Source organism: Salvia splendens, chromosome 15, assembly GCF_004379255.2.
Source record: "Salvia splendens isolate huo1 chromosome 15, SspV2, whole genome shotgun sequence".
Taxonomy (NCBI): domain Eukaryota; kingdom Viridiplantae; phylum Streptophyta; class Magnoliopsida; order Lamiales; family Lamiaceae; genus Salvia; species Salvia splendens.
The window spans coordinates 15,333,415-15,353,329 of NC_056046.1; the positions used below are offsets into that span (position 1 = coordinate 15,333,415).

At 41.2% G+C, this 19,915-nt stretch overlaps 1 protein-coding gene and 1 long non-coding RNA gene across 2 annotated transcripts; one reads left to right on the plus strand and one right to left on the minus strand.

Moving 5' to 3' along the window:
* Window positions 1-1,608: 1,608 nt before the first annotated feature.
* LOC121768726 lies at window positions 1,609-4,835 on the minus strand. The gene is made up of 2 exons (XR_006043400.1): window positions 3,277-4,835; window positions 1,609-1,890 (listed from the first exon to the last, which is right to left on the minus strand). It is a non-coding gene; the product is annotated as an uncharacterized LOC121768726 (long non-coding RNA).
* Window positions 4,836-16,124: 11,289 nt separating this feature from the next.
* On the plus strand, window positions 16,125-17,581 carry LOC121766586 (ethylene-responsive transcription factor CRF2-like). Its single transcript, XM_042162862.1, has one exon. It carries the CDS (start codon window positions 16,493-16,495, stop codon window positions 17,345-17,347), a length of 855 nt encoding a protein of 284 aa, XP_042018796.1. The 5' UTR covers window positions 16,125-16,492; the 3' UTR covers window positions 17,348-17,581.
* The last annotated feature ends 2,334 nt before the right edge of the window (window positions 17,582-19,915 follow it).

The following is a 19,915-nucleotide window of genomic DNA, read 5'->3' on the forward strand; positions in this document are numbered from 1 at the left end:
AAATCCTCTCTATCACTCCAATTTCCAACTTAAATCAACTCAAACAAATGGATCCTTTTGAGGAAATGCGTCAATTAATGGAACAATCACTTGAAGAAGATCGACGACGAGAGGCGGAGGAAGCCGCGCCACCCCCACGACGCTCCCGGAAGTACATCAATCGGAACCGGGAGGAAGCCGCCGCACGGTTAGTGCGCGACTACTTCTGCGATAACCCGAGTTGGGGAGATACCTACTTCCGTCGCCGTTTCCGCATGAGTAAACCGCTATTTCTCCACATAGCTAATACTTTGGCGGCCCGGGAAGAGTTCTTCCGAGAAGAGTTCGACGCGGTCGGCCGTCCCAGCCACACGACGCTGCAGAAATGTACTGCAGTCATCCGTCAGCTTGCGACTGGACAAACGGCCGACATATTCGACGAATACCTCCACATCGGAGACACCACTGGGCGCATGTGCTTGCTCAACTTCTGCAGAGGCGTCCGGGCAGCCTTCAGTGACGAATTTCTCCGGAGGCCAAGCACGGACGATTGTCAGTTTCTCCTCAACCTGCACGAACAAGTGCACGGATTCCCCGGGATGCTTGGCAGTGTCGATTGCATGCACTGACAATGGAAGAATTGCCCGGTGGCTTGGAGGGGGTCCTACACGAGCGGCCACAAAGGCACCCACCCAACCGTTGTACTCGAGGTCGTTGCCGACTATCGGCTTTGGATCTGGCACGCGTACTTCGGGGTCCCTGGCTCGAACAACGACGTAAACGTGCTCCACCAGTCCGATCTGTTTACCGAAGTTTTGGATGGTAAAGCGCCGGCCATCAACTTCGTCGCCAACAACCGGCGGTATAAAATGGGGTACTATCTCGCCAACGGCATCTACCCGAAGTGGCCGACCTTCGTGAAGACGTGCGGCAGGCCTGCGAACCCAAAGCAGGCTCTTTTTGCGCAGAAGCAGGAGGCTGCGCGCAAGGATGTGGAGAGGGCGTTTGGGGTTCTCCAAGCGCGCTTCAACATCATCAAAGCCCCGGCTCGTTCCTGGTTCATGGAGAGCATGGTTGACATCATGTATACGTGCATAATCTTGCACAACATGATTGTCCGAGACGAAGGATCCGATGCGGGAAATTGGTTCGACCCCGAATCTCCCGGAAGCTCAACCGCAAGTAGTCCGCCGCGAAGTGGAGCGCATCCGTCTATACAAGAACGGTTGGCTATTCGGGCAAGGACACGCGACTCTAGCGCCCACACCCAACTCCAAGAGGATCTAATTGATCACATTTGGGAAAACTTTGGCGGAGAAGATTAAATTATGTCATTTTTTTTTTTTAGAATTTTAATTATGTCTTTTTTTCTTTTTTTTTTAAGTTTAAGTTGTAATGTTGTTTTAATTTTAATGAATTGTGTTTGTTTAAATTTAATTGGGTTGTAAAAAAAAATAAAAAATGAAATTGAATGAATAGTAATTAAGGGACGGTTAAGGGACGGAGCGTTGCAGGTTTCGTCCCTTAGTTAAGGGATGGAGGAAAAAAGGACAGTGGGGCTGTAACACCCCTTACCCGATTAATTTAATAATCGAATAAGTGATGTCACCTTTTGGTACAAATCCGGACTTAACAGAAAATCCTTGATTCTTTTTTTTATACAAAGATATATCATTTTCCTTTCCTTGGTAAACGGAAAAACTGCTATATGACATCTGAAATTAGACCATAAACCTGTTTCTAAAAGCCTATATATATATTTATACAACCTGGAAAACGAAGTAAATGAAACGTCTTAACTATATTACACTTGCTATACATGCCACATCTAACATATCCGAAAGAGTTTTCTGAACACAAAAAGGTTGGCTAGTGACCCGACTTGAGCAGCCGTAAATCGAAAGTGCTAATCTGCAGGGGGAAAAGAAAGGGGTGAGCTTCAACAAGTCCAGTAGTATACTCAACATTAGAGCCTAATTTCCGGAGTTAAGTAAACATTATACAACCTATGTGTTTACAATATTAACCCTTGAATATTATCCAGAACCAACATTCTCATAAACATATACATATCAAAATAACCAACACTAAAAGTCTGATCTTTCCTCCTTTGATTTCTTGGGACTTACTGAAGGCATAATCATATAATCTCATAATATATCAATAAATATGATCAATTATCAATTGCTAGTGTCGAGCAACATCATAACTTCACACAACGTCAAATCATATCAAACAATGTCAGATTCACCCTTTTTGCATCAGAGGATCATTAACATCATAATATATCATTTAGCATCACATAATATCGTTTTTCACATAAGAATATAGCTTTCACATATCCAAACACATATAACAAAATCTGCTCTCATATACCAGATACATCAGAGTTATAACAGAGGTTTCACATTATCAGATATCATAACACATATAACAATCACCCTTGTTCTCACATATCAGAACACATATAACAATCACCCTTGTTCTCACATATCAGAACACATATAGCAATCACCCTTGTTCTCACATATCAGAACACATATAGCCCCCATTAAGTGCTTAGTGACAAACTAAGGTACGCGGACCAGATCAAAAACAGAATCAGATACAGACGCGGTCATGGTCCTCGAGAGGACGCCGCACAGACTACCCATTAGGGTACAAACAGATAATCCCGGGAACAGACCACCCATAGGGTGTATAGATAGGGGTAATCCCGGGAACAGACCACCCATAGGGTGTATATCAGACAGATCAGATAGGGGCCCATCAGATAACAGACGATCATCGCTTCGGTTATCCAGAAGACGAGATATCACAGATAATGCAGCGCTGTTGTCCTATGGCATGCCAATTGTACCCACAGAATACACTCAAGCACGGGGCGTAAACACAAACAAATATACTTTATATCTGACAATTTCCGACATTCACATCAACGCATACAGATCAGACATCATCACAGACATCATCAGACATTTTCACATGTAAATCATATAAGTATACATTTCATAGTAATATATCATTTATCTCATTTACCTTCCAACCACATTTATATTCATTTTCTCATCAGATTACTTATTTCCAATAATCTTTAACATATCAGATCAACAACTTCTTTCACACCATCTCATATCAAATAAACAGATAAATTCCAATTCTATCAATATCATTACATATCCAATATTCACATATTTCACGTCATAAGCAAAATATATAGATCACATAATGTATCACCGATTAACACACAATATTCTATATGTAATCACGTAAACTTAATTCAGGAATTAAGACTACCTCGAAATCCAAAACGCCCTTGACACACGAATCCCTTTATTCCTGCTCCTTGTCCTTGTCCTTGTTATTTCCTGGGGTAGGATTACCCTTCAATATATATTTCGCTCTCGCATATAAAGTATCAAATTCATACAGTTAACCATTATTTTCTAACTTAATTTCATAATTCTTGTCTATTATTTATGCATGTATACTACAAAATATTAGATTAGTCAAAAACAACTATTTCTCCTTCAAGATTTCACATTAGGAAATATATCTTCATATACTAGTCCAAAAATAAGGTTAAAGCATAAGCATTTCAACTTTTATCATGTCCCAAGATTTTACAGAATTTGCACCGACTTTGAAAAATCATTCTGGTCAACAACGAAGTCGAAATTCAACGTAACCCGATGAAAATAAAAGCCATGACGGTCTATTTTATGGGGATTAACTTTGGACTTCAAATTCTAATTTGTTTAGGGTTTATGTCTGTTTTATTCAAACCTGGCAGAACAGGGGCAGTCTCATTACAAAAATCACTATAAATTCATTTGAACTCGGATGAAGCTGAATTTTGGTCACATGGCAGAAGACACATAAAAGTATGTTCAGTTAAAATTTGGTAAGAAAATGAGGTCGTTTACTTGGTTAAACGGGACTTGTAACATGCTGCCAGAACAGGGCACAGTAGCTGTTTCCTTAATTTCCTTCACTGCAACAAGATTTCTACTTGTATACTTCAAATACATACATACTATCTAAGATAATCCAACTATATACTCTAATCATCCCAATAATTTCGTTAGATTTCCCACATAATTCAATCAACAAGTATCACCGATCAAACAACACAATCAATGACAAACCGAACATTACAATTGAACACCCGTTGTGATTAATCTGAAGTTGCGAAAGGAACATAATAGTAATGAAACTTATCTTTCGGGGTTGTGCGTGGATGTTCGGGTTGATTTCGGGGCTGTTCGGAGTTGATTCGGGTTGAATGGGAGTGTTTCGGGGCTGCTGTAACAGCAGCGGCTGATTAACCACGGCGGCGACGGCGGAATTTCAGCGACAGCGGCTGAGCAACGTCTGCCCGTCCCCCCGTCGCTGCGTCGGCGTTTTTCCGCAAAGGAGACGACGGCGGTGGCTGATTCTGGAGATGGAAATCGAGGTGCAGGGGACCCAACGGTGGCAGTGGCAGTCGCCAACTCCGGCGAGTTGAGGATGGCGACGGGAATTGAGGGTTTTCCTCAATTTGGGGATTTCCCCTTTTGGTCGATTTTTGGGTATCTCTCAATTTGAGGAATTGGTGAAGAGAAAAGAGAGAGAGAGGTGTGTGTAGAAGGTTCCCGTAAGTGGGGAATTGAGATAAAAAAAATCTCATTCCCTTTTCCAATTTCTTTTTCTTTTCTTATTTCTTTATTTCCTTTCTTTCTTTTCTTTTATTCTTTCTCTATTTCTAACAAAAAACACCACACAAACAAATAATTCACATAATAAGAAACTATCTACACACCTCTAGAATTTAATTTATCTACGACTTCCGACGCATTTGAACTAATTAAAATTTATTTATTTTTTTTAAAAAATTCGGGGCGTTACAGGGGCCCTCAAATAGTGGTCAAATAGTAGTTAAGGGACGATTTAAGGGACGGTATAGAGACAGCGTAGTGGATGGTCTTATAATCTTCTTTTTCCATATAGACCCTGTGATATACTATGAACTTCAATTGGGCTTGCTATTTAATCAGCTGGATTGATTTAATTGTTAGGCTCGTTTGGCCCAATACTTAAACTAGGGATGCTCTGATGGCTGTCACGTGGCCATCTCACGCGGATCATGAGTGTGGACCGTTGGCTCTAGGGTGTGTTTGTTTGGAGTGTTAAACACTCCCTATCCTCTCTCGGTCACTCAGTCTGTTCAATGCTCTCTCTCTACACGCTTCGTCTCCGGCTTCTCTCTAGAACCTTTCTCTCTCTCTCTCTCAGAAATGCCTTCCGATCTTCTTCTCTGGTGACTCCCTTCTCTGTTTTTTGTGAGAACCGAGTGTACATCTCTCAACACCTGTGTTGATTCGGAGATTTCTTTTGGTTTCGAATGGTCGAGTTCGAATCTGGTTGTTTGGTGAAAGATCATCGGTTGATTTCTTAGATTCGTGGGATTCGTGTATTCTTGAAGCCTTGTGGCTGTGGTTGTGAGTCATTTGATGTGTGAGGTGGCTACTGTGTTGTAGTAATCGGAGAAACCCTAAGTTTTGGGGTTCGATTGTTTCACTGTGCTCCCTTGAGATTTGTTGGTGAAGATTGAGGAGGTCCTTGGCCCTGTGCAGTCGTGTGTGCGACCTGAGCCATATCCTAAATCTTCTGTCCCATTTCGATTTTGTATTTCGTTCATGATTTAGATCCGAAAGGATCTTGTGTCTTGTGTTACTGATTTGTGTGTTAAGTGTGTGCATGTGATTTCACAGAAGTGTAGCTTGCAATATCTGGTTGGTTCCAGATCCGATATAGGCTAGGGTTTTCTGTAAATCTTGTACTAGTCACAAATTGTTCTAGTTGTAACACATCCCTTGTAATTGGCTTGTTCCTTACTGAGATTAGCCATCTCAGTGTTGATCAAATAACAAAGAGGTCCCGGTAATTAGTTAATACTAAGTAAAATCTGATCCCTACAGACCTGTCATACAATATTAGCTTACTTAATAAGTTTTTCTCTCTTATTAAATACTCAGTCTGTCCCCTAAAAACGAGGACACTTTTCTTTTTTATCCATCTCATAAAATTATCACATTTTCATTTATGGAAACTTCTCTCAAACTAATTATTCATATAGTACATCAATTTATTTACAACTTATACTATTAGGGATCACCATTAACCACTATTAATAAAAAGAGTATCAATATCCACTAACACTTTTAACTACCATTTCTCCACATCTCTTTTATTTTACCAATTATGAACTAATTTATGTGTCATTCCAAATACCTTTATTTTTTTGGGATAGGAAGGAGTATATCATTTGCCATTAACAATGCTTGAATCATGTTTTTTTTCTATCTCTAAAGCTCTCAGGCCATCCACATCTCCGTCTCAATACCGTCTCATCCCTTCACTATTCATGGGCCCCACTGCACTTTTTACCCCATCTCTTAACTAAGAGACAGCAGCACCTGCAACCCTCCATCTCTTAAAGCATTCTTAACGCCGCGGGCCGAACCGCACCTGGGTCCCGACCCGTGGCCCCGCGCGATGGAGGTGATGAATTTGCGGCCCAGTCCGGTCCTGGGGACTCAGTCGCGGCCCAGGGACGCGCCCGGGGTCCGGCCTGCAGGCTTTAAACCATGCTCGTGCCGCATGAGATGAGTCCCAGCCCGGCGTTGGATGTCTTCCGGGCCGGGCCGCAAGTCCCCAATATTTTTTTTTTCGTTTTATTGCCTATATATACTCCATTTGTGCACCATTTTACCACACTTTTTTTTCGTTTTATTTTCAGCCTCTATGGATTGGTTTAACAGCGATCAACGACAGATGGACGATTTTGTCAACGCCAACAACTAGTAAGTGCCGTCGTCGCCCGACCCTAATGCAACGCCTAGTCCGGGGTTGCCTACCAACATGGAAATTACATCGCCAGTTAGCACTGATGAGTACAAAATCAGTGATATGGAGCCCGCTGTAGGGAGAGGTAAGGGCAAGGTTGCGGAGGATGATGGGCCGAAGAAGTATAGTCCGCAGGAGACATTGTGGCTGGCCAAGAACTTCATCGATGTCTCCGAGGATCCTATCATCGGCAACCAGCAGAGCGGCAAAGTGTTCTGGGAGCGGATTGCGGAGAAGTACAACGCTGGTCGTCCTAAAGGGTCGTTCGAGCGTAGCTACGTGAAGCTACGCAAGCATTGGAGTCGGGTCCAGAAGGAGATGAACAAGTGAAATGGCAAGTGGACCAACGTAATCCGGATGTGGCCGAGCGGGCACAACTAGTTGGACCTCATGGAGAAGGCCAGGGCGGAGTTCTTCCCTGATGGGTCGAAGCACTTCAAGTACTTCGACGTTTGGAAGATTGTCGAGAAGATCCCGAAGTACACAGGTGGGACAGAAACGACGACAAGTGGGGCGCCAAAGAGAATCAAAGTTTCCACCGCCGGAAACTACTCTTCGAGCGAAGGAGGTCGGCGATTGACCTCAACATGACAGACGACGACGTCTTCCTCTCATCCCCTAGCACTCAAAGTCGGTTGATGGGAACAAAGACGACAAAGAGGAAAGCGAAGGGGAAGGCAACTGCGAGCTACTCCGCTATGCCGCCACCGCCGCCCAATCAGTCTGTGGATAAGATCTCCGACTCTATGTCGGAGATGAGTATTACCTGGCGGATGAGCCAGCTGATGGAGTTGACATCGAGGGATACCTCGACAATGTCGGAGTTCGATCTCGAATTGCACCATGAGATGATCGCCTACTTTCGCGCACAAATGAAGAAGTAGTAGTTTTATCATTTTAATAAAAAATGTATGACTTGTATTTTTATTTTCTAGGATTTTTAATTTGCTTTGTCTAGGATTTGTAATTTTAATTTATACTGAACAATGTACTTTTCCGGTTTGAATTGTTCAACGTATTGCATTTACGAGTAAAATGGCTTGAAGTTGTGAATAATGCAATTTATTAGTTGTGGCCCGGGTTGGGGCCTACAAGGTTAGAGCAGTTGTGGCCTGGGACTCAAATTTAGGGGAACGATGACGTGGAGGAGACTTGGGGCCTGAATCCGGGCCAGGGTTAAGGATGTTTTTAACCATCTCATCCCTTAACTATTCATTCAATTTCATTTTTCATTTTTATTTCCAACAAATTCAATTAATATCATTGAAATATTAAATTAATACTAATAATTCATGAAATCATTAAAGACCACGAAAATTAACATCCGAAAATACGAAAAATACATAATTGAAATCCTAATATTACAATTTATTGAGTGAGAATAGAGAGTTTTTTATGGTGGATAATTTGTGGGAATGACTTAATATTTATAAAAATGATTGGGGGCTTAAAAAAAAGAAAAAAAATTAAAATATGGGGAAAACGGCTATAAACAACTAGTATTTTTAGAGGATTTTTTTTATTTTCAAAATTTTCCGGAATTTTAAAAAAAAATCTTCAACGAATATAAAAGACTCCCACTCGTGGGCCGACGAGTGGGCGTCACGGGCGCACGGGAGCTCGCCAACCTCCTCTCGGCGGAGGGACACGGGACGAGACGGAGCACCCGCATCGCTATCTCGATGCGGTCTCGTCTCGCCGAGACGAAACCGAGACCACATCGAGACAGCGATGCAGATGCTCTCATCCCTTAGCAGTTTCGCATTAAATTCGCGTCGTCTCCTCCGCAAAGCCAATGCCGGAGAATGGCCTGAAAGAGAAGCCGTTAGAAAAAGGCTAATAGCCAGAGTGAAAGGTACAAGGAGGAGTAAGCAGGTAAATAGACTGACGAAATTAACGGTGCGTCCTTTCCGGTTCACGTGGCTGGCCGTCTTGAATTCTGACAAACCAAATTTGTGTGACCCAAAACGGTCCCATCAGATACGGCGGCTGCTTTTACTTTTATTAACCCATTATTTAATTCTAATTAAGAGATAAGTTATGTGATTATTCAATGTAGCTACTTGCACTCTCCAAACTCCAATTCGATCCATTTACTTATGTTTATATCAACAATTAATTTTATTTATTAATACCACCATGGAGTAACTTTTATTCGTAATAGTAATTTGTATTAAAATATAATCTTAGTAAAAATTAACTTTTATTCTTAAGAAACAGTAACTTTATTGTTCACAACAATCATTTACTATAAAAAAATGCAAGCTTTACTAGAATAGCTAGGAATATTTGTTAATCTCTCTTTCAATATAAATGTCAGTTTTCTTGAAAAGAACTATATCGCTTCTTCATCCAATGTCAATAAGGGTCGGTTTTCTTTTTATAACAACTTTCACTATTATTACTAAGAACTAAACTTTTGTCAAAATAGTTTTCATTTTATGTGTAGTATGAAGGCAATACAATGATATTTTCTATTGTAATATATGTGGTGGGACCAATTTTGAAGAGTTGGTCTTGATTTTGTTTAAGACGATAATGCATTCGTCATGTGACTCGTGTCCCTACTTACGCTTAATTCAAGTTGCCGCATAATAATTTTGTGTACAAAAATGACATGGGATTCTTTAATGAGTTATATATGGTATAGTGCTACTCATAATGATAAGTTAATTTACGACAAATGTATGTAGATTGGGAAATGAATCAAACTAGCAATTGCATTTTATGTCTTTGTCTCTCTTATTGAAAAAAAAAACGAATAGAACACCATAAAAATACAAATGTATAGAACATCGAGAAAGAAGAAAATTTTGAAAGAGAAGAGTTGTACAAATAAACTTCAAAATATGACCATACAATTATTATCGTCCACGAATATCGATCAAAATTTAAATTTAAGAATTAATCGGTCAACCACCTTGAACAATGTTGTTAAAATTGTTTACGTTTGCCACCAGTTTATTTTATAGTAATTTATACTATAAAACAAATAGAGTGAACTACATAAATAGTACCTGATCTTTCACTTTCGCACATAAATGGTATCTGATCTTTATTTTATATTATTTTTGGTATCTCATGACAAAAATAACTATATGGACCAAACATGTAATTTTTTTGTTATGGGGAATATTTTTGGAAATTTCAATTAAATATAACCAAATATTTAATTTTTTTTCTTCTTTAGTTTATTCTTCTTTCTTTTATCTTCATTTTCTTCTTTCTTTTTAATATTTTATCTTCCTTTCTTCTTTCATTTTTCTCCTTAGTTTATGTTTCCTCTTTTTTCTTTTCTCTTCTTTTTCTTCTTTCTTTTTAGTGTTTTATACATACATCTAATTGCAATCATAATATAAATCAATAACAAAACATAATTATTTAAAGTAATTAAATCAATTGAATATTTTTAATTAAATTATTTATACTCATTTTAGGGTTGAAACACCTAACTAAAAATATTCAACTCTTATCATTATGAATACAATTCACAATTTTAAATTTTGATTAAGACTATATTGATTAGTTATAAATTTAATGTAAAATAATTATTATTATTTATTAATTACTACTAGTTTTTTACTATTATAAAAATAATATTATTATAATAATTAAATATAATTATTACTATAATTATAATTAAGTATTTTAAATGATATTAATAAATAAATTAATTATTAATTTATAACATCAAAATAATAATATTAATATTGATTAATAATAATAGTATAAAGAGTGAAGAGAATGCGAGAAAATATTATAATATCACTTTTGGTACTAGTTTTGTCAATGCCCAAAATATCATTTATGACATAAATGGAAAAATGAATTTGTTTAGAGGGTATTTTGGGGTGAAAATTACATCAGTTACTAAAAATGTGTTTTATAGGTACTAAAAATGATATAAAATAAAGATCAAATACTATTTATATGCGAAAGTGAACATAAGGTAAAATGTAGTTCACTCAAACAAATAAATAATATCACTATTGTCAAAAATATTATCCAAAGAAAAGCACACATACTAAGAGCATCCGCAGCGGTGGCGGTTGGCGCCACCGCCGTCCGTGCCAGCGGCAAGGCGAAGAACCGCCGCCGCTGCAACCGCGCCGCTGGCACGGCGCTGCTCGATGTATCGAGCACGTCCGTGCCAGCGGACGCACACGTGTCACTCTCCCATTCGCCAACGGCATAGCCGTTGGTTTCAAACAATTTTTTATTTTTTTTTTAAAAATCGGTTTTTTATTAAAAAAACTGATAAAAAATAAAAAAAAAAAATTTCACTTCCCCAAAAAATTATATCCGTTTATAACCGTTTTTCCCCACTTTTTAATTTTTTTTTATTTTTTTTACCCAAAAATACACACTTTCATCTATAAATACCCTCAATTTCACTCCCAAAAATTCACACTTTCACTACACAATTCTCATCATCATTCTCTCATCTCCATTCTCATCTTCAATCTCTCATATCCATTTTCATCTTCCTCTCACACCCTACAACACCACTATGTCCTGTAACGACGACAACCCAAGCGGCTCTCACGGTTGGAACCCCGAATGGTTCGGTTCGCAACCGTTCCTAGTCCGGAAACGGAATATTCGGCCCCTCCTCTCACCCAAGATTCGGGCGTTCCGAGTGGCTACCGGCCATACCCAATCGACGATCAAGGTGCCTCCGATGGGCGCTACGGGTGGACAACCGGAGCCTAGGGCCTCGCGCCCCTTCCCAAATGCCGAATCCTCCATCTCGCGCCGGTGTCCGCACACCGTACTCACCGGCGGAGATGGAAAGATTGTTCAAGGCGTACTTGGAAATCTCCGAAGATGCGGTGGTTGGAACGAACCAATCCGGCGATCACTTTTGGTGGCGCGTCTCTAGCCGGTACAATGCACACCGGCCGCCGGGAACGATCGAGCGCAACGAGAGTATGGTGCGCAACTGCATCGGCCGAGCCAACGAAGAAATTGGCAAGTTCAACGGCTATTTCATCCAGGAGTCCCGGAATGCCGGGAGCGGCCAAAGCGAGGTCGACATCATCACCGCCTCGCTGAGCACCTACCAATCCATGAACGGTAAGTCGTTCAAATATCTTAACGTTTGGCAGGAGACGCGGACGCACCCGAAGTATAAGGGAGGCATAACATCCTCCTCTAGCGGCTCCTCCAAACGCTCACGGTCGGTAGCACTATCCGACTCCGGCTCGGAAGAAGTGGCTAGCCAACTCGCCGGAGCTAACTTGGGTAGCCCCGATGCCGGACCAAGCGGTTCCCGACGCCGACCGCAAGGTAGGAAGAAGGCGGCGGCCGAACGACGTCGCGCCGCGACTCATCTGCCCCTGCTCCCGAACCCGCACCCTATGTTCCACCTCCACCCCCGAACAACTCGTTGTGGGCCCTTTTGGCCCAACTCAATATGGCCGATAGGTCAACTATGACCCCCACGCAACTTCAAACGCACGAGTCCATGATATTGGGTCTCCAAAAACAATTGGGGTTGGTGCCGCCGGATGCGTAGTCTTCCTCGGGTTATATTAGCCAATAATTATGTAATTTTTAATTTTTAGGAGTTTAATTATGTAATTTTTAATTTTAGTATTTTAATTATGTAATTTTTAATTTTTAGGATTTTAATTATGTCTTTTTATTTTATTTGTAATTTGTAATTTTTATTGTGGTTTTTTTAATGAATTTTAGTATTATGAAAATGTTGTTGTGTAATTGAATTTTATATTAATTGTGCTCGTCCTTGCGGAAGAGCACAGTTGTGGGTGTTGTGCTCTTGCCAGAGAGCAGGCATGAATAGTACCGCCCGGGCCCACAACCGTGCCGCTGGCAAGAGCACGGTTGTGGATGCTCTAATGCACAAGGCAAAACACACCTCAACAGTACTGCTTAGTTACAGTAGCCGCCGCAGGCAGCAGTTGTCGCCCACACACTCTTGCCCACTACCACTAGTGACTGAAGGCCCTTTTCAATTGGCGATTTTGTAAGGGTAAATCTGTCCACATCTCAACAACGCATTCATCAAAAGATTACTGTTTTATTCAAAATGTAAATATACTTTTCTTTTGGGTGCTTGCCCTTTATTTTTTAGTATGCTACTCATCTTCAACAACTAACCAAAAACTAAAATTGAGCCAATCTACTAAATTTTTTGTTTAATAGTCCGTAGAAATTTAATTATGTGTTACTCCAATCAACAAGGACGGATCCAAAATACAATAATAGAAAATTGAAACGCTTAGAAATGTAACCATGTTAAGAGCCTCCTGCTCCTAACGGTGAATTCCGTCCGAATTCATAACTATAACACCACAATTCCGGCGCCCTCGTTTAAGGGTCGGTGGACAAACGATAGGGCTGGCGCGGAGGAGTCTCCGTCGGTAGCGTTGCGAGTTTAAATCCGTGATTAATCCGGCGCCCAAGTCTTGGGTCGGCGGTGATCTCCGGAGATAGAGCTTGGCGCAAGAATGAATCTTGTCGGCAGCGATAGATAATTTTTGGATGCTTGATACTCCACAAGTGGGAAAACGATAATGATTTTATTAATTGATTGAATGAACAAAAAAGATAACAGTCTATCCTATTTATAATGCTACTGACTTAATGAACAAGAAAATAAAGATATAGAAAAAGATATGCAAAATCCCTATAATATCTAAACTAAATAATAATAATAGAGGTTCGTATCAACTCCCCCACGGTTAAAATCCACCTTGTCCTCAAGGTGGGAACCACGAAGCAAAAAGGAGAGTTGAAAGCAGAAGCTTTGGCGATTTATCTCCTCCGGGATCAAATGTAAATATGCACGATCGTTGTATTCGAGCCAATGCAGATCCATTTCGTACCCCACCCTTTATCTCGAACTCCCATTGTGTTGGATCAAGAAGATCACCACTCTTGTCATCAAACACCGAATCAAATGTAAATTTCCTTTCATCAACAGCCAGTGAATCTTTGGAAAGTTTTCTCAACATCGCACCTTCATTTTCACCCCAAGAATTCCAAACATCATTTTTGGATGGCCCTCGAACAACATTGGATGAGTCGACGACATTCTTCCCTTCGTTAGTAGAATCGTCCCCCTCATCTTTGTCTAACGATTCTTCTTCCTCCTTTTTCCTTACTCGTTTCTCACTAGGCAATCTAATGGCAACGTTTGATACAGATCCTATATCCGAACTGACAGCAACACGATCCCCGATCTTATTTGCTGATGTCTCTAATATGGAGTCCTCGAAATCACCAAGCTCCTCTTCTTCACCAATCTTCTCATCATATGCCCCGACAAGCACTTGCAGCGGCGTATTGTCGGTCTTGACGATCTCTTTCATGGCCTCGTCGTTTGGAACATCAAGATTAGCGCCCCCATTGTTAGCGGCATTGTTGGGAACATCCTCAACTAGATTATTGTCATCAATATTCTCCTCAAACAATGCATTCACGTGGGCGAGAAGAGCGGCTTGCTCCATTCTATAAATCCGTAATTTCTCGTTGTAATCGTCTAAGGCCGCTTGTTGGACAGGTGTGAGTGATCGAACCATGAGTTCGGGATTATTGGGGAGACCACGCTGTTGCCTCGAATCCCTAAACTGTCTGGACTTTTGAGGCAGGTTCACAGAGCCGGATCGGGTCCGGGCAGCTGCAGGCAGCATCGTTGTGTGGTGACTCGGAGATTGGTTGAACTGCTGTGGCTCTCCAGACGGGTGGTAGCTGCGGCGGGGTTGGTTCGGTTGTTGCCAATCCAGGGGGTCGGTAGGTTGATTGGGTGGTGGCTGGTATGATGGCAGATGGTGGCGCCGAGGCTGGCGGCTCACGTACGGGCTTCTATCAGGCTGATAGGGATGTGACTTGTCCGGTTCCAAACAGGATGGTTGTTCCTCGCAGGTAGAACGACGCACGGGCAGTAGTGGACAACGGCGATTGGTTCGATGTCTGGGCGGATCCCAGCAACTAGGTGGACGCGGCGGTGGTTGATCATAATCCGAGTACCCCTGCGATGTCCGGTGAGGCGGTGGTTCCCAACAAGAGGGTTGTCGCGTCGGTGGAGGGTCATAGGGATCGAAATCCTTGAGTGATCGGTTACCGGGAGGATCCCAACAGGTAGGGTGGCGGATCTGGACCGACTCCATTTGGTGAGGCGGTTGCGTATCCCGGTGGTATTTTGCACGGCGCCCAACTTCGGTGTAGCTGCGTGACAAATGGTGGGGGTCGGTGTATGCGTATGACATGTTGATGGATTGAGGCGTGGCTGTGGTGGATGATATCGTCTGACTTCAATGCGGCACGCGAGAATCCTTCCCGTCGGGCGTTGCAGAAGTAGAGTTGTCCGGCGGACAGGCGGGACTCGACAACCAAAGCAGTTGCTGTGTGCGGATTGGTTTCCGTCGGGCAGCGATATAGCTTCGGTTCGAGATGGTGGGAGGGTCAGCTCTCAATGAAAGCACCAGTTGTTAAGAGCCTCCTACTCCTAACGGTGAATTCCATCCGAATTCACAACTATAACATTCCGGCGCCCTCGTTTAAGGGTCGGTGGACAAACGATAGGGCTGGCGCGGAGGAGTCTCCGTCGGCAGCGTTGCGAGTTTAAATCCGTGATTAATCCGGCGCCCAAGTCTTGGGTCGGCGGTGATCTCCGGAGATAGAGCTTGGCGCAAGAATGAATCTTGTCGGCAGCGATAGATAATTTTTGGATGCTTGATACTCCACAAGTGGGCAAACGATAATGATTTTATTAATTGATTGAATGAATAAAAAAGATAACAGTCTATCCTATTTATAATGTTACTGACTTAATGAACAAGAAAATAAAGATATAGAAAAAGATATGCTAAATCCCTATAATATCTAAACTAAATAATAATAATAGAGGTTCGTATCAAACCAACACATTGTTGGAGAATTATAAATATGTCGATCAATGGTTAACATCTTTTTCAATCTTAATTATAATTAGCTCGAAATTTTAACAGAAAAATGGAAAACATAGTCATGGTTTTGAACGGTTTGACTTAAAAAATAAAATACCATAAACTAAATTTTTGCTGCTTGGATTCTCGCCATTTAAAATATACAGAGAGAACGAAGCTCAAACGACGTCACTTCATGGACACCTTAACTCCGACTGTAGTAGCATCAATACAATTTTGAGGAAAATCGAACAATTCTAAATGTGGGGTTTCTGAATTATTTGAAAAACTTAAAAGTTCATATTATTATGTTTTCCAATAAATAGAGAGACAGTTAGCCACTTGGTCCTCAGCTAATGTGACACCACCTCAAATAGCACACTCTCTCACTCCCATTTGTCCCTCTCACTCTCTGAGTTGAGTTAATTCATCTGGGTTTTATTCACGCTATTCATCTCTCTTTTACTGCAACTAAAAAGCTTTCCATTGATTCTATATATCCGCAGAGAAGCTTTTACGAAGCTCTTCTTTTCAGTAATATAATTTACTTTCCTCAAAAACTTTCCTTATAATCTCTGATTTTGTCCCCTTTTCTCCTTGTCTCAATTCTTCTCTTTAACGGTTCTTCTTTAATTCTCTTTATTCTCTCAGAATCTCTCTTTAATCTCTTTCGCTTTCAATGCCACTTTGATACACACACACACACACACACCATGTGGCCTACAAAATACACCGAACACCTCAACCAAATCACCGCGACGGAATATTCCCCCAATCTCCCCCCGATGAAGACGCTCCGCGTCTCCGTCACCGACGCCGACGCCACCGACTCCTCCAGCGACGAAGACGCCGCCTCTCACCTCAAGCGTCGTAGAGTCAGGAAATACATCCACCAAGTCACGATTCTCCCCTGCTGCGGAGACGGAGACGGAGACTACAAGGCGCGGCCGTCGGAGAAGAGGCGGAGCTCTGCCGGCGGAGGGAGAAAATCGAAGAATGCGGCGGAAGGCGGCGGTGCGAGGAAATTCCGCGGCGTGCGGCAGCGGCCGTGGGGGAAGTGGGCGGCGGAGATTCGAGACCCCATGCGGCGGGTGCGGCTGTGGCTGGGGACCTACGACACGGCGGAGGAGGCGGCGATGGTGTACGACCACGCGGCCATCCAGCTGCGTGGGCCCGACGCGCTGACCAATTTCAGCCCAAGGTACAACAAGGACAGGTCAGGGTACACCTCGTCTTCGCGCGATAATGCCGCGTCACCGAAATCGGTGCTCCGCTTCTTCTCACCCGAGGCGGAATCGGAGTCGTCGCCTGCGGCAGGAGAAGCTGAGGGCGGTGCCGATTTTCCGATTTTCCCTCTTGGCGACGATTTGTTCTCGGATTTGGGGGAACCGGTTGGCGCACCCGGATGGTTTGATCAGGAGACCGATTTGTACGGAACGGATATTGCGTGGTGCTCTGACGTGGTTTCGGAGTCGGGCGCGGACTTGGTAGCGAGATTCGGGTCGGGTGATGATTTCTTTCTTGAGTTTGGGGACGTCTTCGGGTCGGATCCGCTCGTAACTCTGTGAGGAGGCGTTTCATAAATATAATATATATAAATATTTTGCTTGAGTTTTAGTTTGGGTTGTGGGGATAGATTTCGAATGTAAAACTGGAGTGTTACTGAGTAAAAGAAGTGTTAGTGTTAAGTAAGTAAATGGAATCTCTTCTTTATGTTATTATTTGATTTCATAAGCCACCTTTTTGGCAAAATATTGTTGAATGTGTGTGTCTATTTTGTAGTACTGATAACATTCTTGAAATGCACATTTGTTCAGCGAAAAAATGAGCATCTTATCGAACGATTCTAACCAAGATTTGGTATGGAAATTACGCACGTATTTAACAATTTTATGCCACAAATCAGGGATCCTCCATTTGTCATTTTTTAACTAATGTATGGATTTTCCTTACTAGGAGTATTACATATCAATTGTTACACTTTTTTATGTTTGATCCTTAAAGTATTAGTTTTGTCCCCTTTTAATGAAAAGACAACTACAAATATGATGTGCTGATAATTTCTTTAACCTTATTATATAGGAATTAGTACAATTTCGGTGAGTGTTTAGATATTTGAGTTTACTAAATTTAAGCGGAAATGAGTGAAGATAAAATATTCTATAATCGAGAGTAATAATGATTTATTTATTTATTTATTTATTAGAGAGGTAAATGGAGAGATAAAGAGAAATAACTACTATATTTACCTCTTCTTCATAAAATTTCATGCTCTAATGGAAATGGTATTTGAGCAGGTATCTTTACCTTTTCTTGATAAAAAAAGGTAAAAAAGTTAGTTATTTGTTTGCCTTTTTAATTTACCTTATTTCCTTATAGTCCATTACTTTTTAAGAAGGTATGTTAATCTTTTTGAGAAGGTAAATGAGAAATATACCTTCTCAATATATCTTTCCTCCTCGAAGATGCTCATACACACGGAGTACTAATTAAGATGCATTTTATTATCTGGGTGAAGCTAAATTGCATGAGATTTTATAATATAAAAAGTATTTGTGTTGGATTCTGTTTGGGTGAAGCTAAAAAGTATTTTATAATATAAATTACTTGTACTTTACATTTAAGAGTGAAGTTAAAAAACAATCCCTGAACTATGAGTTTATTTTGCCCATAGTCCTTGGACTTTAAAAATATTCCCAAACAATCCTGAACTAAAGACTTATCTCTAAAATTATCCTTTAGCCCCTTTTCAGCCGAAAATACCGGTTTCAGCAATTCAGTCATTACAAAAATTTTAATTTTGATGGTGTGAGGTCATTATTGTTTTATCTCTTGTGCCTCTCACCTTCTCTTTCTTAGAACTCTTCTCACTACGCCTATCATTAGGTGGTTTTGCTCTTTGGACTTGAACTTGATATTCCAGAAATTTCAGATTCTAACTGCAAGTGAGAAGCTCAGATTGAGAATTCTCCACTGAACTATCTTTCTTCGAACCAGAATCACCATTATCCGGCCTCTGCAACTCTTCATCCTCTTCAATCATCTCTCCTCCCACAAGATGCCTCAATTCAGAATCAATCCGTGACTCACACACATTCTCATAGAGCTGGTCGATTGAGGTCTCGGCCCCCTCTTCAGCCTTTTCCCCTCCATCACCATTTTGTGGAGCTTCTGGGGCCTGCCCAGCTGTTGGAGAGTTATTCACCGCTGAATTTTCCTTACAAGAATTAGAATCTCCTTCCTCATTCACTATCCCATGATTCACATCTTCATGAATCCCATCCATCACAATTCCAGGCATTAAAAGAAAAAACTAATATACAAATAAATTAATAAATAGAGAATGATCTCTTCAAACACAATCAGTCACCTCCTGCAAAATTCAAACAGCCCAAGAACCTAGTTCAGATGCAAGAACTCAACATAAATTCACAACACGTGTAGAATAAACAAGTTAAGCAGCACACTTCCAACAGATCTTAGCTGATCAGCTCAAGCTCCAAAATCAGAAATGAAGAACCTATTATCGATAGATTAATAAGAGGAAGAAGAAGGAAAGAGACATAGATAGATGAGAGAAGGAGAAGGTGACAGAGAGAAAACCATAATGAGCTGACACACTCCGAATTGCCTAAACCCCAAAAGGGTATTTTCGGCCGAAAAAAGGCCAAAAGAACCATTTTCGATATAAACCCTTAATCCAGAGTTATCTGGGAATAATTTTAAAGTTTAGGGACTATGTGCGAAATAAACCCAGGAAATGATCAATTTATTAAACCCAATAATTCTTGAAGTTCACTCTACATTTAATAAGTAAAATATTTGGGCTATTAGGCCAACAAATGATCAATTTATTAAACTCAATAATTCTTTCCCCAAATAAGCCCAATATGATTATCTTCTTCCCAACGCTTCCTTCCCCAATTCACTGAACGAACCCCAATCTCCATTTCCGCCGGCGTCGTCACATTCCGATAACCTTCTTATCTCAAGTCACCTTCTGATCTTGGACCGTTCTCCACTGCTCGCTCAGTTTACGAGTCTTCTTCCCTCTAAATTTTTTTTCCACAGAGGGGGCGACCATGGCTTTTTCCGGCCAACCCTTAGGACAAATTCGACTCTATTGGCCGTCGGGG

Excerpts from the sequence above, each read along its gene's own strand:
- LOC121766586 (XM_042162862.1), top strand. The coding sequence starts at position 16,493 with ATGTGGCCTACAAAATACACCGAACACCTCAACCAAATCACCGCGACG.